This window comes from Astatotilapia calliptera, chromosome 9 (genome assembly GCF_964374335.1).
Source record: "Astatotilapia calliptera chromosome 9, fAstCal68.1, whole genome shotgun sequence".
In the NCBI taxonomy this organism is placed as follows: Eukaryota; Metazoa; Chordata; class Actinopteri; order Cichliformes; family Cichlidae; genus Astatotilapia; species Astatotilapia calliptera.
Window position 1 is genome coordinate 26,032,736 of NC_137430.1, and position 25,959 is coordinate 26,058,694.

At 38.2% G+C, this 25,959-nt stretch overlaps 2 protein-coding genes across 3 annotated transcripts in view; one reads left to right on the forward strand and one right to left on the reverse strand.

The window, feature by feature from the left end:
• Positions 1-127: 127 nt before the first annotated feature.
• smpx (small muscle protein X-linked) lies at positions 128-16,047 on the reverse strand. 2 transcript variants are annotated; one of them, XM_026180129.2, is made up of 5 exons: positions 15,912-16,047; positions 11,278-11,337; positions 6,820-6,906; positions 5,770-5,913; positions 128-735 (listed from the first exon to the last, which is right to left on the reverse strand). In XM_026180129.2, exons 2-4 carry the CDS (start codon positions 11,311-11,313, stop codon positions 5,773-5,775), a joined length of 264 nt encoding a protein of 87 aa, XP_026035914.1. In that variant the 5' UTR covers positions 11,314-11,337; positions 15,912-16,047; the 3' UTR covers positions 128-735; positions 5,770-5,772. The 2 variants fall into 2 exon arrangements, with proteins under 2 accessions (XP_026035914.1, XP_080162256.1); XM_080306130.1 differs by lacking the exon at positions 15,912-16,047 and adding an exon at positions 14,450-14,643.
• Positions 16,048-19,403: 3,356 nt separating this feature from the next.
• The window catches only part of mbtps2 (membrane-bound transcription factor peptidase, site 2), a 28,553-nt gene continuing 21,997 nt past the window's right edge, over positions 19,404-25,959 (forward strand). Inside the window, exons 1-3 of the mRNA XM_026180130.2 lie at positions 19,404-19,711; positions 22,772-22,920; positions 24,636-24,774. Coding sequence (XP_026035915.1) covers positions 19,637-19,711; positions 22,772-22,920; positions 24,636-24,774 — 363 coding nt within the window. The 5' untranslated portion in view covers positions 19,404-19,636. The remainder of the gene's footprint in view (positions 19,712-22,771; positions 22,921-24,635; positions 24,775-25,959) is intronic.

Here is a 25,959-nt window from a genome sequence, read left to right on the forward strand (position 1 = left end):
AACATTACAAACAAACCAAACAATACTGTAGCGTCGGCATCTATCAGTAATATTAAGATACTTGCACTCCTGTTGTCTTTTGCTATAACAGATGGAGGCATAAGTGATAAACTGAGTTTGGACAGGATTTTTAGAACCTTTTTGATTTATTGCAGTGTTTTTTCAAGACATTTTGGGAAACATCACAATAAACAACAAACGTATGATTATTTCCCCCAAAAGCAGTACAGCTGACCTTAAACCCCACATACAACATTAACAAAGGAAACATTTATTATTGTATCAATATAAAGTATCAATATAAATCAGTGGTGAACAGCTGAAGTGTCGCCACAGAGTTTATTTGTTGCTGAGATGGATTCCTCGAATTTATATTCATTGTCAATAAAATGTCCTTTTTAACCATCTACTTAACAGAAAAGCAGATAATATGCTAAACAGTATGTTGTAATTGTAACACAAGTCACTCACTTCTAAAAGTCCAGGTAAATGGTATATTATCTGAAGCAAGACTGTCAAGAATATTTGAAATTGTTGTATAAATTATGATTTAATTGGAAAGATAAATAAATATTTCTGTTAAACTACTGATTGGAGGAGAGTTTATAAAAACTGAGGCATTAGTATCTCCAAACATGTTGGGATTGGGGTTGTATTTTGCCATTCTTCAGAGTCAGTGGGCAAGTCTGTGTCTATGAAGATTATCTGCTTTCCTCTCCGCCTGGCTGGAGAATCCTGGAAGAAAACAGGCAGATAAAGGCATGGTGAGCGATTTTCTTTGGCTGCTATCAGCCGTCTCAGAGCTGCCGACCTCTGACAGACTGTCTGTGACGTTCTAGACGATGAAGAGAAGGCCAGTTTACTACTGGTAGCTGAAATATAGAAACATTCTCATGCGCAATTAGCGATGCTGACCCTTCAAAAAGCCTGCCTCATATTCTTGAAGTAATAAACAAGAAATCCATTTTTCCAAGTTTTGCTTTGATTTTTTGTCTTCGGCTAATGTTGGTCAGAGATTTGCTTCTCAGCTCTTGGCCAAAAGTACTTGGACAGCCATACTTTTCTCTACTTCACATCTGGGGTTCTGTTTTGTAAATTGAGGCCCATTCGCTCCTGTAAAGGAAATTCATAATGCTGCTGTAAACAATGATAATTTAGTTAATAAAGTGATCCAACTCTGTGCCAGCAGTTTTGGGAAATTTCCGGCCTGTTTCAGCAAGGCAGTTTCCCCATGCATGAAGCCAGATTCATAAATAAAAGCGTTTGCCAGTTTTGAGTGGAACTTCGTGTCCACAGTCCTGTCCAATGCTTTTTGCACAGAGCAAATCCCTGCAGGCAGCTTCCAAAATCTTGTGGAAAACCTTTCGCCAAAGAACCTAGGCAGTTTTAGCAGCAGATTAATATCCACAACTCTGGGAAAAAATGGTAAACAAACACAGATGGGTTTGACTTTCAGGTGAACACTGGAATGAAAATTGCTAGAGGTGCTGTATCTGTGTCTCCATAGTGTGTTCTTTATAAACTGCATAAAGAACTGATAAACAATAATAACAATAATCATGATAACAGATGTATGAGGATAGTGTTTATATAGTTTATGTAGATGCAAGCTAATAAATATCTATGAACTTCTATTATGAAACCAGTTTAAATTTACATTCTTTTTCTTTTTCCCTTGTGCAGAATACTAAACAGCTAGTACGTGGCTGCTGTTGTTGTTGCTGTTTGGAATAATTTTCCATGTTAAAACTTAAACCAGCTTCTGCTTTTGTTATTCCATCTCTTCTCTCCCTCATTTAGAACACCTACACAGCACACCCACGTGGCTTGGGCTGGGCACAGCAGCCGCAGTGCTTGGATATTGTGGTTTCTGTGTCCCGCTGGGAAAGTTGCAGCACAGACTGCCACTCAGCGCTCACACTCATTTTCTAAAACACACACACACCCATAAAGTATAAATATAGCATCTGACTCAACCTGTCCAGCCCCCACACACACAGAGGCATCAACACACACGATGCTTGACCCAAAAGGCTGAGCGGCCCACACTGACTCCATGTGGTGAACTGCAACTACTGCAAGTAATTATTGCGTATCCTCACCAGCACCATACAAATAGCACACATTTACAGAGATATGAGTAGACCAATTTGAGTATCCGGTTAGGGTACGATGTAAAAGATATACAATAGCACCATTTGTTCTCTTACCATGCATCAAAGAGACATACTTTAGCTAATATCAGTGTGTGCAAAGTTGAGGTAAAAAAGTAAAAATAAAAATAAAGCAGCGCTAAATATTTATTAAAAGACACTATATCACAGACTGTAATTGTTGCAAGATGCCAGTGTGACTTTTTAACTCTACATATCTTTGCTCTAGACAAAGATGTGTTTGATATTCTTACAGGTGTCTCTCGTGGTCATTCATGAACTCTTCGAACAGTTTGGAGACATTGTCAACTCTGCACATAACCCTTCTTATATAGTGGTTATATAGTGAGGATTCTCATATTAAACACGGTCAGAGTTTCAAGTAGTAAGGGTCAGCATGAGTCCAAGTAAGCTCAGGCTTCAAACTGCTCTAAACAGTTGGCCTCCAGCTGTTTTTTTTTCTGCTCTTGGCCCTTTGTGATGTTAGTGAGAGTGGATCTCCCTAATATGGTTACCTCAGGCACATAGCTCCCATCCACCTGCTCCAACTGTGAAAGTTTGTTCACTGCTTATCCATTCTTTAATTAGCCGCAGTGACCGACAGCTGGCTACACTAGGAGGAGGTTAAAAAAGCGGGGATTAAACCCTAGAAACCTGAACTGCTTCAAGGAGAAGTATTTTGTTTAAAAACAAATCTCAGAATGCAGCTCAACTTTCAGCTAGGCTAATGCTAAAAGATGAAGATCTATAAAAAGCTATGTAGACAAGTGAATAGCTGAAGGTGTAATTAGCTTTATGTTGCTGAAATGATGTGTTGTATTAATATTCAGGCTGAATGGCTTGTGACCACTGTTTCATGGAAGACAAATAGCGTATTTAAATTTAACTAAGCAACTCTTGTAAGCTGATTTTAATATGGTAAAAGTGACCATGAGCACTTGGCAACTGCAGAAAAGCATTATGCTATACGTAACTCTGTATCCAGTGTTTTCAGGCCAGTCAGCATTTCAGAAAATTTCCCTCACCTATTAAAAGGGACGCTGTTTTATAGAGCTTGTGATTAAAAGACTAAATCCACTGTTTTATACCACAATTGCAAGGTAATGAGCATAATATTTACCAAATGGAAACAATCTATCATCTTCATTTTTGTGGATGTTTGCGTTTTTCACTCTCATCTTCTGGGTCAGATTCTCAGAAGCTGCTGATTCAAGACTGCTTAATTATGTTTTCTAGGAGGTTTACAGTTTGTTTTATGACTCTACAAGAAGTAACTTTTGTTTGCAGAAACAAAGGCAGCCAAGTGCTGACTTCAAGGAAAGGTGGCATTAAAGGAAGAGGACAGTGGATTAACTGAGGAGTTGCACCAAGACAGATGTAAACCTACTCTGGTAGAGTCCAAGAATAAAAGTACAGAGCTAGAAATGAGGTCAAGTTTACCCTAACTTGCAAAACCACACTCAGTAACACTTTCAGATAGCCTCAATAAAACTGAATATTAAAACCCCAATGAATGTAGGATTTACTGCAAGACTTAGTTTTACCTAGATGTACCAAACAAAACAGTCTACTTCTATTAGATCTAATTCCGAAAGGATTGTACAAAGAAATCTTACCAATAATTGATGCATTCAAGGTAGCTGTAATGAAACCACTACTGTAAAAAGCCTTTACTTGACCCAGCTGTCTTTGTTAATTATCTCCAACCTTCCTTATTTCAAAAATTCTTAAATTGCAGTCCTGTGAGACCTCAGTGCAGTATTTGATACAGTATCACTGACCACAGTATTTTACTACCGAGATTAGGATATGTTAAAGGAAATGTACTGTCTTCACACACGAAAGGGAATTTTGGAGTTCCACAGGGTCCTGTGCTGGGTCCAGTATCATTTATCAAACATGCTTCCCTTAGGCAATATTTTACAAGGCTGTTTTCTTGCATTATTTAAGATTTAGGACCTTGCATAATCTAATCAGAAACAATTTGTCTCAGAGTGATACTGAAAAGCTAGTTCACAAATTAATTTGTAGATTGTTTTAAAATTTACCTGAAAAGACATTTGTTAATCCAAAACACTATAAGGAGAGTACTGACAAGGACACGTATATTTCTCCTACATTAGCTTATCTTCATTAAATTACAGTCAAATTTAAAATCATTATCCTTACATACAAAATCTTCAATGATCCCATCATATCTTAAACACCTCCTAGTACCATATTATCCTAACAGAGCACTTTACAGGCTTGCTTATAGTTTTAAAAGTAGAATGGGAGGCAGAGCCTTCAGCTTCCAGGACTCTCTTCTAAGGGAATCAGTTCCTAGTTTGGATTTGGGAGACAGACATCCTCTCTACTTCTAAAAATAGACCAAAAACTTTACTTTTGATAAAGCTTATTGTTAGGGCTGGATCTGAGCCACTACTGCTGCTGTGGGACTTTGTGTGGTGGACTGAGCACTTCTTCTCTCACGTTATTTCACTCCCCACATGTTTACATACCGCTGCAGTGTGTCAGAGTTTTGTCTTCTCTCTCTCTCTCAGCTTGTGTTTTCTCCTGTCTGCCTTTGCTTTTTTCTTTCCCCTCAGTCAACAACCAGTCACAGCAGATGACTGAGCCCGTTTGTATTGCAGGTTTCTTCCTGTTAAAAGGGAGTTTTTCCTTCACAGCTTCACAAAGTGCTTACTCGTAGGATTTTATGTTGGGTTTTCTCCAGAAATTTGTATAGTCTCTTCCTCCTATACAAAATGCATTGAGGTGACAGTTGTTGCAATTTAGTGTTATATAAATAAACTTGAATTAAATGAAAAAATCTGAATTGGACAGGAATTGTAGACATGTCTCACATGTTAACTGTGGAGGACTTTAACCTTAGTATTCTTCACTTTTTCTCAGTAACATCAAACACAGTATGCTTCTCTGTCTTTATATGTACACTTTTGTACATACATGTACACGTTTGTCACGTTAGCAAATGATTGACTTTTTTCTTGCACTCAAACTGGATTTGCATCCTCCACAAAGTATTTGCAGTATTTGTGCTTCCTTTCAGTAGTTTGGTTGCGATTTGCATCTTTTAGTCTGGACTTTATAAACCCAGCCTATCTACATCACGCATCACACAAAAGACCTGCATTAAATATCAAATATTAAAATAAGCAGCTGTTACATAGTATCGATGGAAACTTTAGTGCTGTCAGGAAAGGGTTCTGATAAGTACGCATATTACCAGGTAAGGGACAAGTAGAAATTGTATAAATGGCCCCTATTTTGAATTTAAGCTCCTTATAACTCAATGCACAACCATACTTGCAAGCGTGATTGAAATCAAACTTTTTACTGTTTTTAGGTACTGTGTACCTACTCAAAAACTAAAGCTACAATACTATTGGTACTGCATTTTATTTAAAATATAGTTTTAGTGTTTTTCTTCCTGGTTTTGGAATTTTTCCTTTTAAAGATTACATTAAAAATTTAACTTTATGGAAGTTTAGAGATTAACTTGCACATCCTATATAATATTTTTAGAAAATAATTTTCCTTTTTATAGTGTATTGATGAAGTTTTATTTTCTTTGGAATCTTGCAAAAATGAAGGGAACTACAATCAAACCTACATGTTACTCCTTGGTGACCCATCGTAGTTCACTCTTGGCGTTTTGTATCTCTGAAAGGTTAACAGCAGGCCCAGGTAGCTTCACTGCTCCTGGCAATTTCTTCTCCTCTGGTGACTGGGCTGCAGCGCTTGGAGGTGAAGGATCCTGATTTAAAAAAATAAATTGTGTGTGAGGTGATGGCAGCATTGCTTTTACCTATATTTAAAGAGAAACTTCATCATCTTATAAAGGGACAGATTGCAATGGAAGCTGCTGCTTAAGATGCCTATTCATAACAATGTGAGCTTTTAGGAAAGGCCTTAAAGAGACAGCAGCAAAAACTACCTGTGTCCGCTAGAGTATAAACTGAAGAGCCTCATAGAAGGCCAATATAAGATAAGTAAAATAAGAATAAAAAGGTGTAGCTAGAAAGTAGCTTTCTAGTTCCTTTTTAATGTCAATTAAATGCAGTTCTCAGGAAATTAATTTTGTAGTTTTTTGTTATATCTTATATTATACTATATTGTGTTATAAAGTGATCACAAAATAAAATCTGCTTAGAATAAGTAAACAAAGTTAAGGAAATGTTTCTTTTATTGCCATGCCACACACTACAGCATTTATAGCCCAAGTTAATTTGCAAAGCTATTCCCTAGATTGGCCTTTTAAATATGTAAAACTCAGCAACACATACACAGTAGTTAGTAAGAAATGCTAATTGTACAATAAAAGCTTACATTAGAAGCACAAAAGTGGAATAGAGCCAAACTAGGAAATGTCTGAGTTTATTTTTTTAGTTTTCAAGACGATATTAGCATACATTTGTATCCATATTCAGCTCATTTGGGTCAGGAAAATTCAAGTTGTAAATATATGCAGATCCCTGAGGTGGTCATGCGTATGTTGAATTTACAATTTAAATGTGACCACATTGTGGGGGGGGGAAAAAAGCATCAGCTCCACAAGCTGGCACAAGCTGTGTCTGTCTTGCCCACTGGCATTAAGGTGTGGGTAGAGTGGGGATGAGGAAAATGCAGACCAGTGGACTGGGTGTGAAATGTGTTATCTCACCTCTTCTGTTTCTACTGTGTCCTCTCTCCTCTTGACAGGATGTCCCGCCCCTGGACGCAGAGCTCCCATCGGGATGTTCAAATTAGCCTGAATGACAGCAAAAACAGCCAATGAGACCCTTTCAACACTTGATACTCAACTGTCTGCGGTGTGTGTGTGTGTGTGTGTGTGTGTGTGTGTGTGTGTGTGTGTGTGTGCGTGCGTGCGTTCAGGCTTCTGCTGTTTCCTCAAAACCCAATGTTTTGATTATGACCACTGCTTCCTTGTTATCATCATGTCCCTAAAAAGAGACTTGTGTTTTTATGAAAATTGGGAGAGACATGCTTAAACATAGACAGACAGACAGACACACACACACACACACACACACACACACACACACACACACACACACACAAACATACACACACACACACAGATAAGAACGATCTACCTGCTAACTCGATGTTCTACTGCTGCCTGCCCCAACGTCCAACCACCTGGATTTGATGTGTTTTGTATTTGTACTGTAATGTATTGTATATAAGCTCACATTGTACAGCTGTACAGAGTGGGAGTGTGATGTGTGTTAACGATGTCTGTGGATGTTGTTCTATGAAAGAGTTATATATTTTACAGACGTTAAGGTTTTGAGATTGGTGAGGGAAGGTAAATCGCCTCATTCGCAGCATGTTTGCTGATATGTTTGTATCACTGTAACGTTGCTTTGGCTGGAATCGTTTGTTGTCTTTATGCTTGGCGTGCCGTCAGCATTCATGTCCTTGCACACCACTGGCACAACCCAAAGATTAAAGGAATATTTCACCCCAGAATGAAAATTCAGTCATTGCGCTTCAAAATCCATTTTCAAGAAAACAAAACCACATGCTGTAATTCAATCTGAGCCTCCCATGCATAGGAAGAAAATGTTTATTGCAGCTCAGGCTTTTATTTTTCCACCAGCCATTAAAAGATCATGAACTTTGAGAGCAAACCAGTAGATTTACCTGATTTATTTGGATACGAAAATGCCCAGTTGATCCCCATAAACCATCTCAGTTTCAGTTTATCTTTGTAGTTATGTAGTTTTGTTTATGTATTTGACAACAATAATTTTAAATGTCCACTAGTATCAGCTTTTCCCCCCTGACTTCCTGTGACAGTAAACTTAACAGCTTTAGCCATTTGGGCAAAGCAGACCAAGCATACATATCTCAGTAACCTGATTTTCTCTCAAATTTTTAAAGAAAAACAACAAAACTATTAAAACTATTAATGATTCAAGTAAGTTACTCCCAGTAATTTGACGAAAGAAAGTAATACAACATGAAGTGACATAAAGTCAGCCAACTAGACTGAGCTCCTACATAACATGGGGACTGAAATTTTAAGGCATTTGCCACATTTGGCCAGCTGGAAAATCATTATAGAAACTCACGTTTAACTTTTACGATTAATGAATTGAGGTTTAGATAAACATGAATTAAATATTTATCTGATTGCAAAGTTAAGTATACAGAGTTCTAAGTTTAGAAAACATGTGATTTGGCATGTTCTCTTTTGTTCAATACCTCTTCAGTACAGCACAGAAACACATGCAAAATATAATATAACACTTAAACAGCTGATTAAGAGGTTAAGTCTGTGTTTTAACCTCATATGTTTCCCTGTGCATGTACAAGTCTTTCATTCATTCCTCATAAAGTTTAGATCCAAGATATTTTCTACTCATCATTTTAATAATTCTAATAGTCTTAGCAATAACCAGGCAAGAAAACACTGGTAAATTCCACATTTTGTAGGGGCACAGCTGTTGCATAAAGTAGAGTGTATGTGTGAACTTTCGCCAAACAGCTTATGCAACACACGTCAGACCATTTTTTATCTAAATAACAGCACCAACGCTCCAAACCTCTACTTATTTATCACCATTAACCTTGTTGCTAACCACATCCACATATACAGTATGTGAAGTAGAAGTGTGAGAGAAGCTGTCTGAGACGATACCCTATAAAGTCAACACTAGCTGTGAGTCTGGGAAGAGGCTGAGACTGAACTACAGTATACCTCCGCATTTTGATTGATTCTGTTAATGTTTTTTGAAGGTGAACTAATCCTTTAAGCTTGCCTGCTGACTAGCTGTTGTTATAACTTTATGTGAACATGAAAGGAAAGCCTAGATAAGAAGAAAGACCTCAGTATCTGACAGGTAAATGGAAGAAAAACAGACTCACAGACTAATCCTGTTGAGAGAAAAACAAACAAACATACAAATAAGCTCAATAGCCAGACTTCTTGTTACTTCCACATTGTAGTACCATTATGTCTGTATTATATAGGAATATGTTAAACTGAATTACCAAGCCGAGTTTAAGACTTGAACTACAGATTTGATTTAATTTACTTGACTGTCAACTGTTTTCAAAAGCTTAACAACTGAATTCCCTCAGACAGCCTCTGGTTTCCATTTCTTGCGTATGTGTTTTTAAAGTTGCTTTCTTAGTCAAACTGTTGCTGCTCTCTGAAGCAGCTGTAAACAGAGCCTGTTGTGAAAACCTGCTTTTACTGATGCTCAGCTGACTTAGTACTTTACCCCTATAATATTCTCGCATTTATGCTGGCCTTTCTGATTCCACATCATCTTCTTCCTTTTACATGGTTGCTAATGCTCCTGAATCTCTGGCAACCCGTGAGGTTGAAATATTAGGGCAACATGGAAAACGAAGGTGCCAAAGCCACTTGAGGGTGGCTTCAAAGGTGATTCATTCCCTCATAGAGTTACATGTTTAACATGGTCAACTTTAGAGCACTAATAAACATTTGCACCCTGGTATAGAAAACTCCTGTAGTGTTTTGGGTCTTTCGAGCTAATTCATCCATTCATAAGAGCTGTACAGAGTTTTTTTATTTGTTTGTTTCTTTTTTCAAGTAATTCTAATATTACAGGTATAGGTAGCATGCCAGTCATAGATAGGCAACCAGATGCTTTCTGCAAGGCTGATCTCCATTAATTTAAGTCATGACAAGGACCTGTCCACTTTATTAGTGTTGTCGGTGCCTTCAAAGCATTTTAATTTAATAATGTGGTCCACTGTGTGCGGTACAACAAATCTGTTTGGTGAGTGAAATCTTAGTACTTATTAGTCTTTTATTTAACAATAATTAGCAGGTAAGTATGTCTGTGTACAGCTTATGAGGGAAGTTTGCTTTTCAGAATCAGAATCAGAATACTTTATTGATTTTGATTTTATTGATTTTTTGAGGCATTTTGTAATATAGATATCTAACAAATATTATGGTTTGCTATGTGGTTTATCTATTAATGGCCAATTACAAAAATGTCTTTGTCCCACTTTTTGTTAAGTTAAATTCTAGTGCTATATTTGTATTTTACTTGTATGCACCAATACAGCCTATGGTTGCAGCTTGAAGGGTGCAAATGTTTCTCTGTAACCATGTCTACCAAGGCATTTGTCATTATCACGCTTATTCTGTAACAATGCAAAATTTCCCTATGGGTTCATTTTAAATGTCTTTATTCAAAAAAACACAGAACATGTTTAATTTACAACCTTTTATCCTTATTTGCAAACTGATTTTGACTACATTGACTTTGTATAACCATCATCTTTACATGACTATCGTCCATGCATGTGTTGGCTCTTCCCAAGATCTTTGTTCCTTGACATTGAATTGGCAACAGGTTGCAAATAGACATCCTGAAAGTTCTAGACTTGTCTTACAGACTAAGAGGAGGCTAAGGACAAAAGTTTAATTAAAAAAAAAAACACCTAAATGCAGAAAATCATCATCTGATGGAATATTAAAGGGTATTTAGGCAATAATTAATAAATGGAAAACAATAGCTGTCTGCAACCACCTTTTGAAAATGTTTGAAGCTAAAGCAATTAAAAGATTTGTTATTGATGAGCTAAAACGTGCAAAGCTGCTGACACTGAAGTATAAAGAGGTTTTTATCATCCAAACATTTATAATGTGAAATCGCATTGCTTTTTTTCTTTGTGATAAAGTGATGATGGACTCTTTGGTGGAAACTGAACTGTGAACCTCATGGTTGTACTGTTAATAAAAAAAGAAACTCTGTTCTGATGCCTATCCCATGGTTAGACGTGAAAATGAGCACAATGAGAAGTGAGCTGATGGAGGAAACACACAGAAAGCCACCAACACAAAGAAACTGCTCTGCATATGTTCGCCTTGCTAAAACCCTGCACTAACAACGCCTTGATAATGTATATGCACAGTTTAAACTCAGCATTTGCCTTCGTGAATAAATACTTTAATGTGGAAACCTGAATTTGTCTTTATTGAGGAGCAGGAAGAGTTACTGTGCATTTCAGTTGTCTTCTATTCTGCCTTTACTTTTGTAAAGTTAATATCATGCAGGAGGTAACACACAACGTTTTGAAGACACATCCACCTTACTGTGCATACAGATGGAAAAAAACAAACTTTTACCTGAAGGGCCTTAACGTTGGTCGAAGGTTTGGACATAATCCCCCTGGTGAGTCCGCTGACCTGCAGGAAGCATAGATCACAGACATTCAGGTGTGTTGGATCTTTGTTCTGTGTACTTGTGAGCGTGTGTATGCATGTTGGGGGCACTGGTACTCAGTTCCTGTGGTTTTCACGGCCTGGGATACCATTTCAGTTGCTTAGCGACTCTTGGGGAGTTAAGCAGGCAGAGGAACTGTTCTCTGAATCATTCATGAGAGGGAGACAGAGTGACTGCCAGTATAAAAGTACCTCAATTTCACTTTTGGGATGACTTTTGGATTGATGTAAAGGTAAAATAGAAAAAAAAGGCAAAATAGAAAAATTTCTACTACTACTGTCAAATTTTTTCTTGGAGATTCTGTAGTTTGGTAATGTAACACGGTACACAGCAGTGTGAATGATAAACGTCACTTTTGTACAGTTTTTATTGCTATAAAGTTGTAGCTGAAGAGGGAAACTCTTCAAAATTCCAGTGTGCTGCTTCACCACCTTTACTGCTATGAACTTTTTTCAGCCAAATGTATTTATATCACAACACGAGCAGAACCTACAACAGAAACAGCTGTTTTACCGGGGCGAGCAAGGCACGTATTGGTTATTTAGTGCAATCTAAAAATAGACATCAATTAAAGTGTAGGAAATTGAAAGCAATCTTGCTCCTTTCATCTCAAACAATGTTGTGTGTTATAAGCTTATCTTATTGTGTGTTTCCACTATCTTTTCAATTACTGCCATGTGTGGACATAGCTGTCACTGCGTCTTTAGTGGCTGGATTAACTCTAACTCATTCTTACAGTCAAGAAAGCTGCACCCCACTTACAAACCAAAAATTCCCATTGGTGCCACCAAATTGTGCCACAGTGGTAAAGCCAATGTGTGACCCACTTGACACTGCGACATAGACTGTAATATAGAGTGGTAAGTTTAGGTAAGAGTAGTGAGTAATATAAAAAACTAACCAGCACCTACCAGTTTTAATATAAAATTCTTTATTAATATAAAAATTGAAATAAAAATCACTTTTATATAAATGAATAAAAATATGGAAATATGAAATTGTACACATGGAGTAATTTCAAATTGAATCTTTATTACTGCAACCCATACAGTACCGTCCTGGCCCATTAGGGGCTGACATTTTTGGAATCTCTGCTCTAGGACATGGACATCTTCATGGACATGTCCATGTCCTGTTAACAAGGATTAACCAAAAGAAAATGCTAAAAACAATGTATGTCTATATCCTAATCAGTTAAACTGAAATTAAGACAAATCAAAAAGTCTAAAAGGAAGAAAATAGCCTGAATGTAGTTAACACTAGCAGTGGGTTTTTATCCCATGTAGGTCAGAGTCTATATGCTTGTACTGAACGAGGTTATGCTCCTGTCTAGTAGTTAGGGCCGCTTTGGAGTAAATGGATGCATATCTATCAGCAGCATAGACAGTTGCAAGTAGTGATGGTCTGACTGTGTAACCTTCCACTACAATAGTGCTGTACTTTGATGTCATTACTTATTCACAAACCAGTATTATTTGTTCACTAATAATTGGTTCACTAATATCTCACGTCCTCCAAAGTTGACTGACTCCTATAAGAAAAAACAGAGAAGTCACTAAAGCCTGTTTAGATGGGGTGAAACTGAGCACTCTGGTAATCTAGGAAGTGAAGCGTACTAGCGCATGTTTAATGTTGTATAAGGGAGTATGTTAACCCAGATGATGGTTTTCCAAACCAAATATGGTTGAGATTAGAAGTAAGCTAAACCAAAATTTCTTAACCCAACCAAACAGCAATTAAAAATAAAACTTTAGTCTCCTTGTCAAAGGTCAAAAATCTGTCTTTGTTTCCTCCACCTAACAATCATTCGTTCTTGAAGTAGAAACACGTCTGTGTGTCTTTTAAGGATCACTTACATGGGTCTTTTCAAATGGAACAAAAGTGTCTCTCACCACTTTGCAGTTATTTTTTACTTGCTCCCCTCCTTTTAACTATAAATAAACTACAAATCCACTCCAAGCAACAAGTGGTTAACTATCATTAAAGTTTCCACGGCCTATTTATCTTATCTCCTAGTAGCTACGAGGGCCAGATGTCGACTGGTTTCTCCAATGTCCTTGGTACAACAAAACGAAAGAAGGAAAAAGCTTTTCTGCCCTTGTGAGTAAAAACATGGACCCCGCTGAAATACACAGTACACACATTTCCACTACGTGATGATATTAATGTTGGCTGCCCGTAGCAGCCGCCTCAGTGACGCCACACTGCAGAGTCTGAAAAGCCCTTTCACTTTGCACACTCATGTCTGTCATGCAACGAGGCAAAGAGGCACAGGTGAATATATTATTTATGCTTTCAGGTTTTTTAAACCAGATGCAACACAGTGGTATGCCAGTTTATTTCATGAAACCTGTGAAAAAGTCTGTATGCCTGCATGTTTTTGCTTGAACATCAATAAAACTTTAAAGAGGTGCAGCTGTGCATATAGGTTTGTCTCACTTTGATTACAGATATGAAACACAAGAACAGTTTCAAACTCATGTGTGAAATACCAACATAAATAATGCATAAAACAATTCATTCTAACTTTAAATAAAATTCTTTCCTTTCTTGCCAAGAGTGTAACAGAAAGATCAAAGCCGCTCCTAAATCTGTACGCTTAATATTTAATAGGAGATGATTGGCTTAGCATAAAGTCTGATTCTGCAAAGTGAAAACATTTTGAGGTTTCATGGACTTTAGACTTTCATGGCTGGAAACCTAAGAATTTCCAGTGATTGCTAAGGTAGGCTGACCTTGGGACACTGACACTGTATCTTGCATCCCATTCAAATCCTTCAAATCCTCCTCTTTCTCCAAATAATGAATCACATAAGGTCATTTTATTTCCCAAGTTGCTGGCTGTTGATTTATTAAGAATAAATGCAGTACATCAATTGCTGAATAACCAAACTCAATAAAGAATTTGGCTTAAATTTTTCCCTGCCATACTCTGAGTTCTCCTTAGAAACTTACATAATAATCCTTTTAAAAGCCACAGAAAGCTGAATGACTTTGACAGTAATGCCATCAACTGTCATGCCAATAAAAACACAGCACATAGACATAACATTATGTAAAGGAGACTGAACTTACCAGTCGATGAAACAACTCTTTCTTCTGATGCTTGCTTTTTACACCCACTGCTCTTGTTTATTTGACTCCTCACGCACTATTTGCCTGCCTTCTCTCCATCTCTTTCTCTTCCTTTCTTTTCTCTCCTTCTCCCTCTCCCTCTTTCACGCTCACTAACTCTCTCTCTCTTTGCCTTGTAAGTGGTAGGAGGATTCCTCTCATATCTGGGATTTGTTCTCACTATAAATAGACGAGTGATACACAGAAGGGACCTGCTTTCTATCTATGCTCACATGGACACACACAGCGACGGACCAAAACACAGTCAAACAGACGCACTGAGCACTGGAAACAGCTTAATTTGCATAGATTTTAAAGGGTTCTTTTTTTAAAACTACATTTACAAGATTAGTCAGGAGCAGCAAAACACATTTAACTCCAAGACCATAGTGACTTTAACACTTTTTACATGTATTAATTCATAATCCACACTCATTTTAAAACTCTTCAAATAAGATCCAAAAGTTTTTAAAATTTTTAAATGCAGACCACTGAAATGCAGCACCGTCTGCATATATGATGTTTACATATTTTTAAGCTACAGTGAGATCTTTGTAAACTTAAAAAAGATGATTTTTCTCGTACCTGACTGGGCCAAACACCATTTAAAAATCTGATGCTTTAACCATGAACCAATCAAACACAATGTTGCCAGCTTCTGTTATGGCTGCTTTTATGATATTTGCTGATGCAAACATTTACTTAAGTTATATTTACAGGGAAATAATGCGAAATAGATTCAGGGCATTTCAGCATGAACCAGAAGCTCTCATATATTGTAATGTTCTGATTGACAAAAAATAAGGGACTCACGTTAGGATCAAACGTAATTTTTAAAAATTACGATCCAGCTTGTCTGCCAATTCAATCTCATTCAGCAATATTTATGATGACTTGATCCCTAATTTCAAATTGCTTTTAAGGTTTTAAACAATTGCAGAAAAATGCTCCAGTTAAGAATGAACCATGAAACTGTCTGCTAGATTATCGGATATTCATTCATTCATAATGAGAAGTGAGGTCACTGATTTAAGCATTTGGATTTTTTTTAATCTACTCATGTAGCAAAATGTTCCAAAGAGTAAAATAATTTCACTGCAGCTTCATTCAGAAAATAAAACATTTTACTCATGAAACTCAAATCTATCTGTTTATATGGCATTCAGAGATGAGATGCATGGTAATTTTTAGCTCTTCATCAAACCCTGACACTTGAGTCCCGAAAACACCCTTTCCTAATCTCAGTGACTAAAATGGGACTGGCCTATTTCTACCCCGACGCACACAAACACACAGAAAGAAGCAGTCATGCTGGTATATCTGCGTTTATACACTGATGTACAACCAGAAGCCCAGAGGAGACCTGTGATCCCACAGAGTTAAAGGTGCGCATGTGGCTATGAATGAGTGTGTGCTTTCTTACCTCCTGGTGTGCGTAGCTGCTCTGCCTTGCCTGTGCGCTCTCTGAGGTCCTCTTCGGCTACCTGACCTGTTTCCGCTTGTCCTGATTGGCTTGCGAGACAGAAAACTCCTCCCAGAGTGGAACCCGACCCAGCATCAGAGAAGTAAAATGAGTTTCAGCCTCTGTGCGTCTGTGTGTGTGTTTGTCTTTATTACATTGTGGGGACAAGGACCTGTTAGCACAGTCATGGGGTGGGAACCAGAATAAGTATGGGGACCAAAGAAAATAACTTTTATATTTAATCAAATTTTTTAATTACAAAATACCTGACAAGTTGCATGTTTTGGACAGGTGGCCCTATAATGTAACAAAGACAAGGATAGGTGTGTGTGTGTGTGTGTGTGTGTGTGTGTGTGTGTGTGTGTGTGTGTGTGTGTGTGTGTGTGTGTGTGTGTGTGTGTGTGTGTGTGCACTTCTGTATGTTTGAAGTCATTATGACACATTCAACCTACCTTTCTCTCTGGATGTGTTCTTCAAATGAGGCTGTTCACATTTATTGCAGCAAAGCACAGCGATCGTCAGGCTTGTTACACTGACCTGTTGTGTCCCTGGGTAGTAAAATGAAGAGGCTCAAACTGAAAGCTTGTTATATATTTCAAACTATGCAAATGCAACCCACACACACAGGTCTCAACTGTTGGGAAGGACCGTCCTGGTCTATTATAGATAAACACTTTCATCACTGAATGTGTTTATTGTGTTGTTGCAGAGATCGGGTTGGTGGAGCCCAGAGGAGGGAAAATCCAAGGCATAACATTTCTCGACATGATCTGATTAATTGCAAATTGGCTGTATAAAGTACAAAGATCAAACATGACTGAATCTTGTGGTGCAGGAGAAAGTCAAAGAACTTTTTATGGATATGTAACGATGAGGTTTTTGTCAAGTTGTTTTTTCTGCCTTGATAGAGCAGTCTGTAAAAAGTTCTACAGTATTGTGAAAAAGAAAGTAGACCTAAAGGATTTAAAAGCTTGCAGAGAATTTTGGCCCACTAGTTTTTACAGTGTTGTTTCAGTTGATTGGGGTTTGTTGGGATTTGTTTATGCACAACTCTCTTAATAGTCACCACAGCATTTCATTCGGGTTGTATTCTGAACTTTGACTGAGCCACTGGAACACCTCGATTCTTTTCTTTCTCAGCCATTCTGTTATAGGTTTGCTGCTATGCTTCGGGACTGTTGAACTGTTGCATGAACCAGTTTCAGCCAAGCTGTGCCAGCAGTACTGCTACAGCTTGGCACATTTGAGTCTAGAATACATTAATTTTCGATTCAGTTGGTACAAGATGCCCAGTTCCTTTGGTTGAGACAAAACCCCGTATCATCACCCTTCCACAACTGTGCTTGTCAGATGAGGCGGTCGTGCTGATATACTGTGTTTGGTTTTCACCAAACGTGGTACTGTGCATTATGGAAAAATATCTCCACTTCATTCAAAGGACATTTGAAATCTGGTGGTTTGTTGTAAACACAACCTTGCAACCAAGTCGTGCAGGTTTGTTATTTTTCAAAGTTCTTCTGCTTTTATAGATGTGCTTAAACTTGCTGATGATCAGTTAATCGAATGCATTTGATTAGCAGCTTCTGGCTGCTACTTACACACTCAATTCCTCTGGATTCTACTTAGTTTTCCAAAGAACTGCATGGAGTCCTGAGAAAATATTCTTTTGCACAAATCTATAATTGAAAGACTTTGAGTATTATTATAGAAAAAACAACTAGTAGCAGAGCACTGGGGTCATATTTCCTTTTTGTGTTGTAATTTTAGTTTCCGGATTTTTTATCTTGGAGCTGGTCCAGCCAGTCACTAGTCGCAAGTCCCTCACTTTTAAACTTTTGACCAGCCACATGCTTATGAAGGCCATTAAGCTCAACACGGCAATATAAAAGCAAGATGGCACACACTGAAACCCCCCCCCCCCCCCCTCCCCGAAGATAACTGAAAAAACAAACAAGCAAACTCTACAGGTGGTAACTGCAGCATCTAATAGATATTCAATGTATTGCATAGAGCTAATTGTATTTGGGTGTTGCTTTTGGCTTTTGGTTATAAATGTATCATGAAGGAAGTGAGAAGGTGTGGCTAATGTGCTCATTTGTTTTGGTCTGTGCTGTGGCTCTGAAGTTGTTTATGCTGTATATCACCTTTAAAACAAAGAAAACCTGTGGAAAAGTATCATCATTCAATAATGGGAATACTGTAGAGCTCAATCAATCATTCATTTCACCTGAACAAAAACCCCATCAAATATGTTCTTTTTTTTTTCTCCATTGAAAACATTTACCTTGTTGGAAATCCAGAATCATGCTCCCATAATAATACAGACTCTGTTGATATTTTTTTTAATGGGAAAAGTTTAAATGTTGTTTAAAAGGCATCTGCTAGTCCAGTGTAAGGTTCAAAGTCTGACAATCCAAGGTGACTTAAAGGTGATCGAGTTATTTACATAGTCCTGAGGAATAACCATTTACATATTCCTCAGGACTATGTAAATATCTTCCAAACTAACCTAGAAATGCCAAAAGGAAGTTTATTTCATAGGCAAATAATGAAAAAAGGAGCTTTACAAACAATATAATCTGCCTGTCTGTGGATAAAATAAATACACCATGGTGTGTATAATCGGTATCACTAAGCGCACAACCACAAACTGTTGCCGCAGGGCCTAAAAGGAGATAAATGTGGCTGTGGCAAAGTTTGATATTACTTACTTTAAGAGTAAAACCTCATAAAGGAGGAGGTAAACTGAAATTGGGGTTTAACCTTTTAGAGGGGGGTTTATTGCACCCAAATAGACAGTTTTCATCTGCAGCTGTGTCCTCATTAAGCTCAAATAACACAGTTATTCTGAAAGGCTGAAGGCTCTGTAGGAACTGATGTACAGCAACATGTTGGCCTTTATCCACAAGCAGTTTTATGTTCCCTTGGCCACATTTATGGCTTAATGAGTCAGACTGGGAGCTTATTTTCTTGTTGCGCCTGACTCTGGCAATCCACATTTATTGGTTTCCTTTTACCCCCATTGACCTTTTGGCAGGATGAAATCTAATATCCAAAAACAAACTTTCATTTTTGTGTCTGCAGCTGAGCCAACTGATTATGCAATTCTCCATTTTTAGGGTTACAGCTCTGTGCCCTATATATAGTAAGCACTGGGACAATCCACTGTGAATTGTTTTTTTGTTTTTTTTTAATTTACATTAAAAAAATTCTCTCTATCAATTTCTGCCATTTAATTTATTTCTTTTTATATGTAATTTCTATAATTATATTTTTTACTTCTTTACTAGTATTTAGAATTTGTGAATTTTTAAAAATACTTTTTATTTTTTACTGCAAATGTAATTATTTTTGTTTTAATTTTTTAAATTAGAAATTTGTAAAAACTACCCAAAATGAAAAGTGAGATGCTGCAGTTGAACACCTGATGGCGCAATATTGGCAGGGACAAAAGAAAGTGTCGAAGAAGAAGAAGAAGAAGCCGGAGTTTTGTCGCGCAGTGCTGACACTCCTTCCGATTCACGGCATTCGTGAAATCAAACCTTTCTGTCTGTTTGCAGTTCACCGTAAGTGACGGCATTTTATGGCAGCGTTGGACGCTAATGACGGCGGCCAGCTGCGTGACAAACGGCGGGCAGAGAGAGTGATGAAGGCGGCGCGGTGTGGAGTCCTGTAACGGCTGCACCATGATCCCAGTGTCCCTGCTGGTGTTTGTGATGGCAGGCTGGTGTGCTGTCTATCTGGCGGACACGCTGCTCAGGGTGAATATTTGCCTTTTTGTTTTTCTTCCTGCTCAGCAGTCTGTCAGCTAACGCACGTGAATGGATTTAACCATTAGAAGGTTTGAGCTGTGGGCACTCGTGTAAACAGGCCAGAGCAGCCCTGGAACCGCTGGAAACCCCGCTATTAAACACATTACGGCCATTACTTCACAATGTCTGTCCATGAGATGCGTTTAATGCTTAAAGTGAGCAGAAAATGTGGGAAATATAAGACCCTGTCTATCTTTAAATGCTATCAGAGTAAACTATAAGCGAGTACCTGCAGTAGTGTAGAGTATAACTCAGGATTTCCATGTATCCTGGAAAACCTGGCAACCTAGAGATCTGCTCTCTAACCCTTAAAATTTCGTGGAATTACAAAGCAAAACACAAGTAAACAAGGAAGAAGAGAGTCCAAAGGTACAGCGCAAAAAGATATTAAAATCAGGTACAAACAAAGAGGAAAGTGCCATTCACAATAAAAACAGCAGGGGATAATTATACAGTGGGGCAAAAAAGTATTTAGTCAGCCACCGATTGTGCAAGTTCCCCCACTTAAAATGATGACAGAGGTCAGTAATTTGCACCAGAGGTACACTTCAACTGTGAGAGACAGAATGTGAAAAAAAAATCCATGAATCCACATGGTAGGATTTGTAAAGAATTTATTCGTAAATTAGGGTGGAAAATAAGTATTTGGTCACCTCAAACATGGAAAATCTCTGGCTCTCACAGACCCTTAACGTCTTCTGTAAGAAGCTTTTCTGTCCCCCACTCGTTACCTGTATGAATGGCACCTGTTTGAACTCATCATCTGTATAAAAGACACCTGTCCACAGCCTCAAACAGTCAGACTCCAAACTCCGCCATGGCCAAGACCAAAGAGCTTTCGAAGGATACCAGGAAAAGTATTGTAGACCTGCACCAGACTGGGAAGAGTGAATCTACAATAGGCAAGCAGCTTGGTGTGAAAAAATCAACTGTGGGAGTAATCATCAGAAAATGGAAGACATACAAGACCACTGATAATCTCCCTCGATCTGGGGCTCCACGCAAGATCTCATCCCGTGGGGTCAAAATGATCATGAGAACGGTGAGCAAAGATCCCAGAACCACACGGGGGGACCTGGTGAATGACCTGCAGAGAGCTGGGACCAAAGTAACAAAGGTCACCATCAGTAACACACTACAACGGCAGGGAATCAAATCCCGCAGTGCCAGACGTGTTCCGCTGCTGAAGCCAGTGCATGTCCAGGCCCGTCTGAAGTTTGCCAGAGAGCACATGGATGATACAGCAGAGGATTGGGAGAATGTCATGTGGTCAGATGAAACCAAAGTAGAACTTTTTGGTATAAACTCAACTCGTCGTGTTTGGAGGAAGAAGAATACTGAGTTGCATCCCAAGAACACCATACCTACTGTGAAGCATGGGGGTGGAAACATCATGCTATGGGGCTGTTTTTCTGCCAAGGGGACAGGACGACTGATCCGTGTTAAGGACAGAATGAATGGGGCCATGTATCGTGAGATTTTGAGCCAAAACCTCCTTCCATCAGTGAGAACTTTGAAGATGAAACGGGGCTGGGTCTTCCAACATGACAATGATCCAAAACACACCGCCCGGGCAACAAAGCAGTGGCTCCGTAAGAAGCATTTGAAAGTCCTGGAGTGGCCTAGCCAGTCTCCAGACCTCAACCCCATAGAAAATCTGTGGCGGGAGTTGAAAGTCCGTGTTGCTCGGCGACAGCCCCAAAACATCACTGCTCTCGAGAAGATCTGCATGGAGGAATGGGCCAAAATACCAGCTACTGTGTGTGCAAACCTGGTAAAGACCTATAGTAAACGTTTGACCTCTGTTATTGCCAACAAAGGTTATGTTACAAAGTATTGAGTTGTATTTTTGTTATTGACCAAATACTTATTTTCCACCCTGATTTACGAATAAATTCTTTACAAATCCTACCATGTGGATTCATGGATTTTTTTTTTTTTCACATTCTGTCTCTCACAGTTGAAGTGTACCTCTGGTGCAAATTACTGACCTCTGTCATCATTTTAGGTGGGGGAACTTGCACAATCGGTGGCTGGCTAAATACTTTTTTGCCCCACTGTAGCATTATTAGTGTGGAAGCACATTCAAGGATTAGTGAGAAAAAAGAAAGAAAATTTGTTATTAACCTATTTTTTTTTTTAAAACTGAGACATCCATCAGGGCATCCGTCCACTTATTAGTTTTCATTAACTGGCTATCCTAATTAGTGTTGCAGGCCTGCTGGATCCTATCCCAGCTATTAGTCATATATTTCGACTTCAAAAAACTATAACTGGGTGAGCAAAATTGAATTTATTTAGGATTTTCTTGACTCGACACGGGGTTTGGTTAAATGACCCTTAGCAAGTTGCAGTTGAATCAGACACTTTTGCTAGCCAAAAGTATATCCCCATGTAAAAACATGTAACATCTTGTCAGATCTAAAGATACAGAGGAGCCAGTGAATGAGGCTTGTAATATCAACATCTGCTCAATTTCAGCTGCATTTTGAACAGTGTACAGATGAGTTAATGAAGACTTTGAAAGCCTTTAAATATCACTGCAAAATCAATTTTAATGTTCAGTGGAGTTTAAATCCCAGTTTCAGATTTGAGAAGCCTTCGTTTTATTTATAAAACATAAAAACCTTATTTCCTACCAAGTTAGAGGCAGTCTGCGGCCTCATTTCTGAGCTGTTTTGTGTGTAAACTATTTCAGTCGGTCCTCCTCCCTCGACTTTTCCTTTTCTTACAATGATTAAGCATTTGGCTGCTTTTATCATTACATGCATCGGTGGGCAATTTTTAACATTGTAACCCCTTGTAGCTTATATAAAGTTAGAGATGAATAGTGTAAAATTCTCCTTCTGATTGGGGGTTTCAATATGCAGAACCTTTTCTGATTACAGCTTATTGAGGTCCGGACATTGGAAATATGTGAACACTATAAGCTCTTACAGAATAACTCCAGTTAGACGTGCTTTCTAAATGTGGATGTTCTCGTGCGCTGACTTTGTTTCTGTCCTGCAGTCATCGGTGACGCATCGGATCAGCTATGAGTCATGGCTCGCCAGTCGTGGCCTGATGTTGTCTCCTTTTCACGTGAGATGGCAAACCACCATGTTCAACCGACTATTTGCATACTGCGCCCGCATCAACCCCCGGGCTCTTTACATGTGGTACGGTTTCTGTATATATAATCCACTCAGCTGTTCCTGTAGTCTTTCTGAACTTTAATCGAGTGCAGTTAGTGTCAAAAATGGTAGAAAATGTGTATGTTGTGACACACAAGCCTAAACTAACATTTACAAATGTGTACAAATGATTTGATTCAGGTGCTAGTGGAAAACCGGGACATCTGAGCTTCCTCATGTGTTTTTCAAATAAAACAACGTTTTGTTTTTGTTTTTTTTTCCTGAACAAACAGAACAGCCCATCACTCCTCGACTACAAAACATACATTTACAAGTTACAGATACAGTACGCACAATAAATAAGTACATTTGCAAGTTAGTTTATGCTTATGGATCATAACACGCACGTTTGTAAAACATTTTGAGACTAATTTCCCTCTATAAACCTTGTCCACACCTTCAGATTCCTGCTTCCTTCCACTTCAGTTACAATAAAATTATACTTTTTTTTTTCTTGTAAATGAGGCGCTGTGTTACTTTTGACTTTGATACTTGATGGTTTGGCTAAAAGCTTTCCTCAACCTTCCTTTTTCATCATAAAAGCATTTGGCAATTTAATAACATTTCTAAAAACGTCTTTTCTGCAGTAAATGGATTCAGAGAAGCTGTTGACTTACTTTCATAAGTAAGTACATAAGTACTTTCATAATTTGTTTCCTGGAAGAAAAAGACATTTTAGAGGATTACATTTTAATTGCAAACTGAGTCTGCACTGACTTCCTATAACCAGCCGTATGACAACCGAGCCTTAAAAGCTAAAGTCGGCAGCAAATGTAAAAAATAAATAGCTTGAGATGTTAGCAGACATCTTTCCTCCTGCAGATGTCCTCTCTCTTTCTAAAGACTAAATGGACAGATAGACATGCATCATACATGCTGAAAGTAAGTCGATTTTTGACTTTTCAGTAAGCAAGTAACATTTACAAAGCACTTCTCAATAACATCACATGGCTCTTCACAGTAAGATGAAGACAATGATGGAAAAAAAATAAAATGGGGATAAAAGCTGGTCTTAAGCTTCCCTTAAAGGTATCAGAAATGTCCACAGACCTCAAAAGCTCCTTTCTTCCTTAACCTGGACTGTGGGACAGCTAGCAGCACTGAACAATAAACTGTAATGTCTTGCTAGTTACATATGGATTTAAAGGCTGACTAATATAGAGGGGCATCTGACTGTCAGAGATTTGAAAGAATTTTGATTTGAATCCTAAGCTTTAATTCGAAGCCAATGTAAAGCCAGGACCATTTAGAGGACGTGATGAGAAGCCTCACAGCAGCATTCTGGACTGTTTGTAGGCGATGGATTTGGTCTGGATTGTAGGATTTAAACTCTACTCTCAAAGGTAAAGGTCCTAACGCTATCTGCGTCTGGTCAAAGAAGTTGTTTTCCCATGACACAGTTTAGGAAGGAACCTGAAGGACAGGCCAGTTTTTACATGTTTGTTTTATTGATTCATATTTTTTATGCTAACACCCCCAAACTTTTGGATTTATAGTAGATGACTTGTAGTAGTGACTGTTTTTAAAAATAATACTCTTAGTGTGGAACTGACTTGGTGTGGCATTTCTGAGTTTCTCAATTCCAGGTGTTTTTCCCGTTGTGTAGCTTTAATAATCTTTAGTTTTTTCACATTTATAAATGTGAAAAAAGTACAGCAAAATTGCACTTGTTGAATTTGCATCCCATCTGTGTTTCCCAGGTTCAACAGTGGTCTGGTGTTTGGCATCGCTGCCATGTTGGGCTCAGTGGTGCTGCTGATAAGGACTCTGCAGCAGACCATCGCTCAGATGACCACAGACAACCCACGGATTGGAGATCCACAGACCCTGCAGGTGGTGGTAGGTTGACTTTAATGTGATTTCTATACATAAGTTACATCAGCTGAATGAAAATGGCAAGTATTCATCAGATTTAAATCTGTAAGCTTTTGTGTCTCTTTTCTGTGTGTAACTGGATAAAAACATCCTTCAGAGTTGATCATAAGCGTGTGAAATTCAAATGTCTGTGCCATGAAAAACAAAAGACCCCTGCTTTTCAGAAGTGTTTCCCTGTTCACTTTTTATTCATTATGGTGTCAAATAACCGTGCATAAATGTGAGCCCTATCCCCAGTGGAGCTCTGTAGGTGATTCATGGGAAGCTATTAGTGGGCCATTTATATCCAAGAATTCAGCCTGGAGAAGAAAAAAAAATCTAGTCAGAAGGAGAAAAAATGCAGAAAACCACAAGCTTCAGCAAGACACCAAGCAATTAACGTGAAGAACCAAAACAAAAATTAAATGTGGTGATTAGGGCTGCCACAAACGATTATTTTGATAGTCGACTAGTCACCGATTATTTATGCGATTAGTCGACTAATCAGATCATCATCCACTGGACATAAAACTACAGCTTATTGCACCAGCAGCATCTGCTCTTATATAACTATCATTAGCTTACAGCTTTAAGCTTTTAAGGTGCTAACTAAAAATAAAGACAAGATGATAGTTTATTCAATTTTAATGAAATTTGCAGATTGTTTCGGTAAAGTTTAATAAACTCCTTGCTATCTAAAATATAACAGGACACCGGAGTATATTCTCCAGCATCTCACACTTCTGATAATCAGCTGTCTGCTTGACGTTTATTCAGCTGTGTAAAAACTATAACTTTAATCTCAGCCAAACCGATTTACTCAGGAACAAATAAAATACAAAAAAAAAAAAAAAAGCCAAACAACAACATTTTTAATTTATCTAAGTGACTCATATATATTTAACCTGAGTCGCGAAAGACGGCGGTGGGTTTGAAAACAATTTGCCGGGAGTCCGGTGTTCTCACGGCGCTAGTGACCTAGCTATCGAGCTAGTGGGTAACAGACGTCTCCGAAAACGTCGGAGCGCTTTTGAAAATATGTGGTGTCCTGATAAACTGAGCCGATATTTGAGGTTTACACAGCTACATTCTCGCCTGAAAATATGTTAAACGTTTATTTTGTGACCCAGAAAGAATAATAAGAGTAATATTAAAACTAACTAGCTACCG

Coding starts and splice junctions, on each gene's coding strand:
- smpx (XM_026180129.2), bottom strand. CDS start 11,313: ATGTCCAAACCTTCGACCAACGTTAAGGCCCTTCAG. Junction 6,907..11,277: donor CCAACGTTAAGGCCCTTCAG/GTAAAAGTTTGT, acceptor GCTGTCATTCAG/GCTAATTTGAACATCCCGAT. Junction 5,914..6,819: donor ACACAGTAGAAACAGAAGAG/GTGAGATAACAC, acceptor TTTTTAAATCAG/GATCCTTCACCTCCAAGCGC.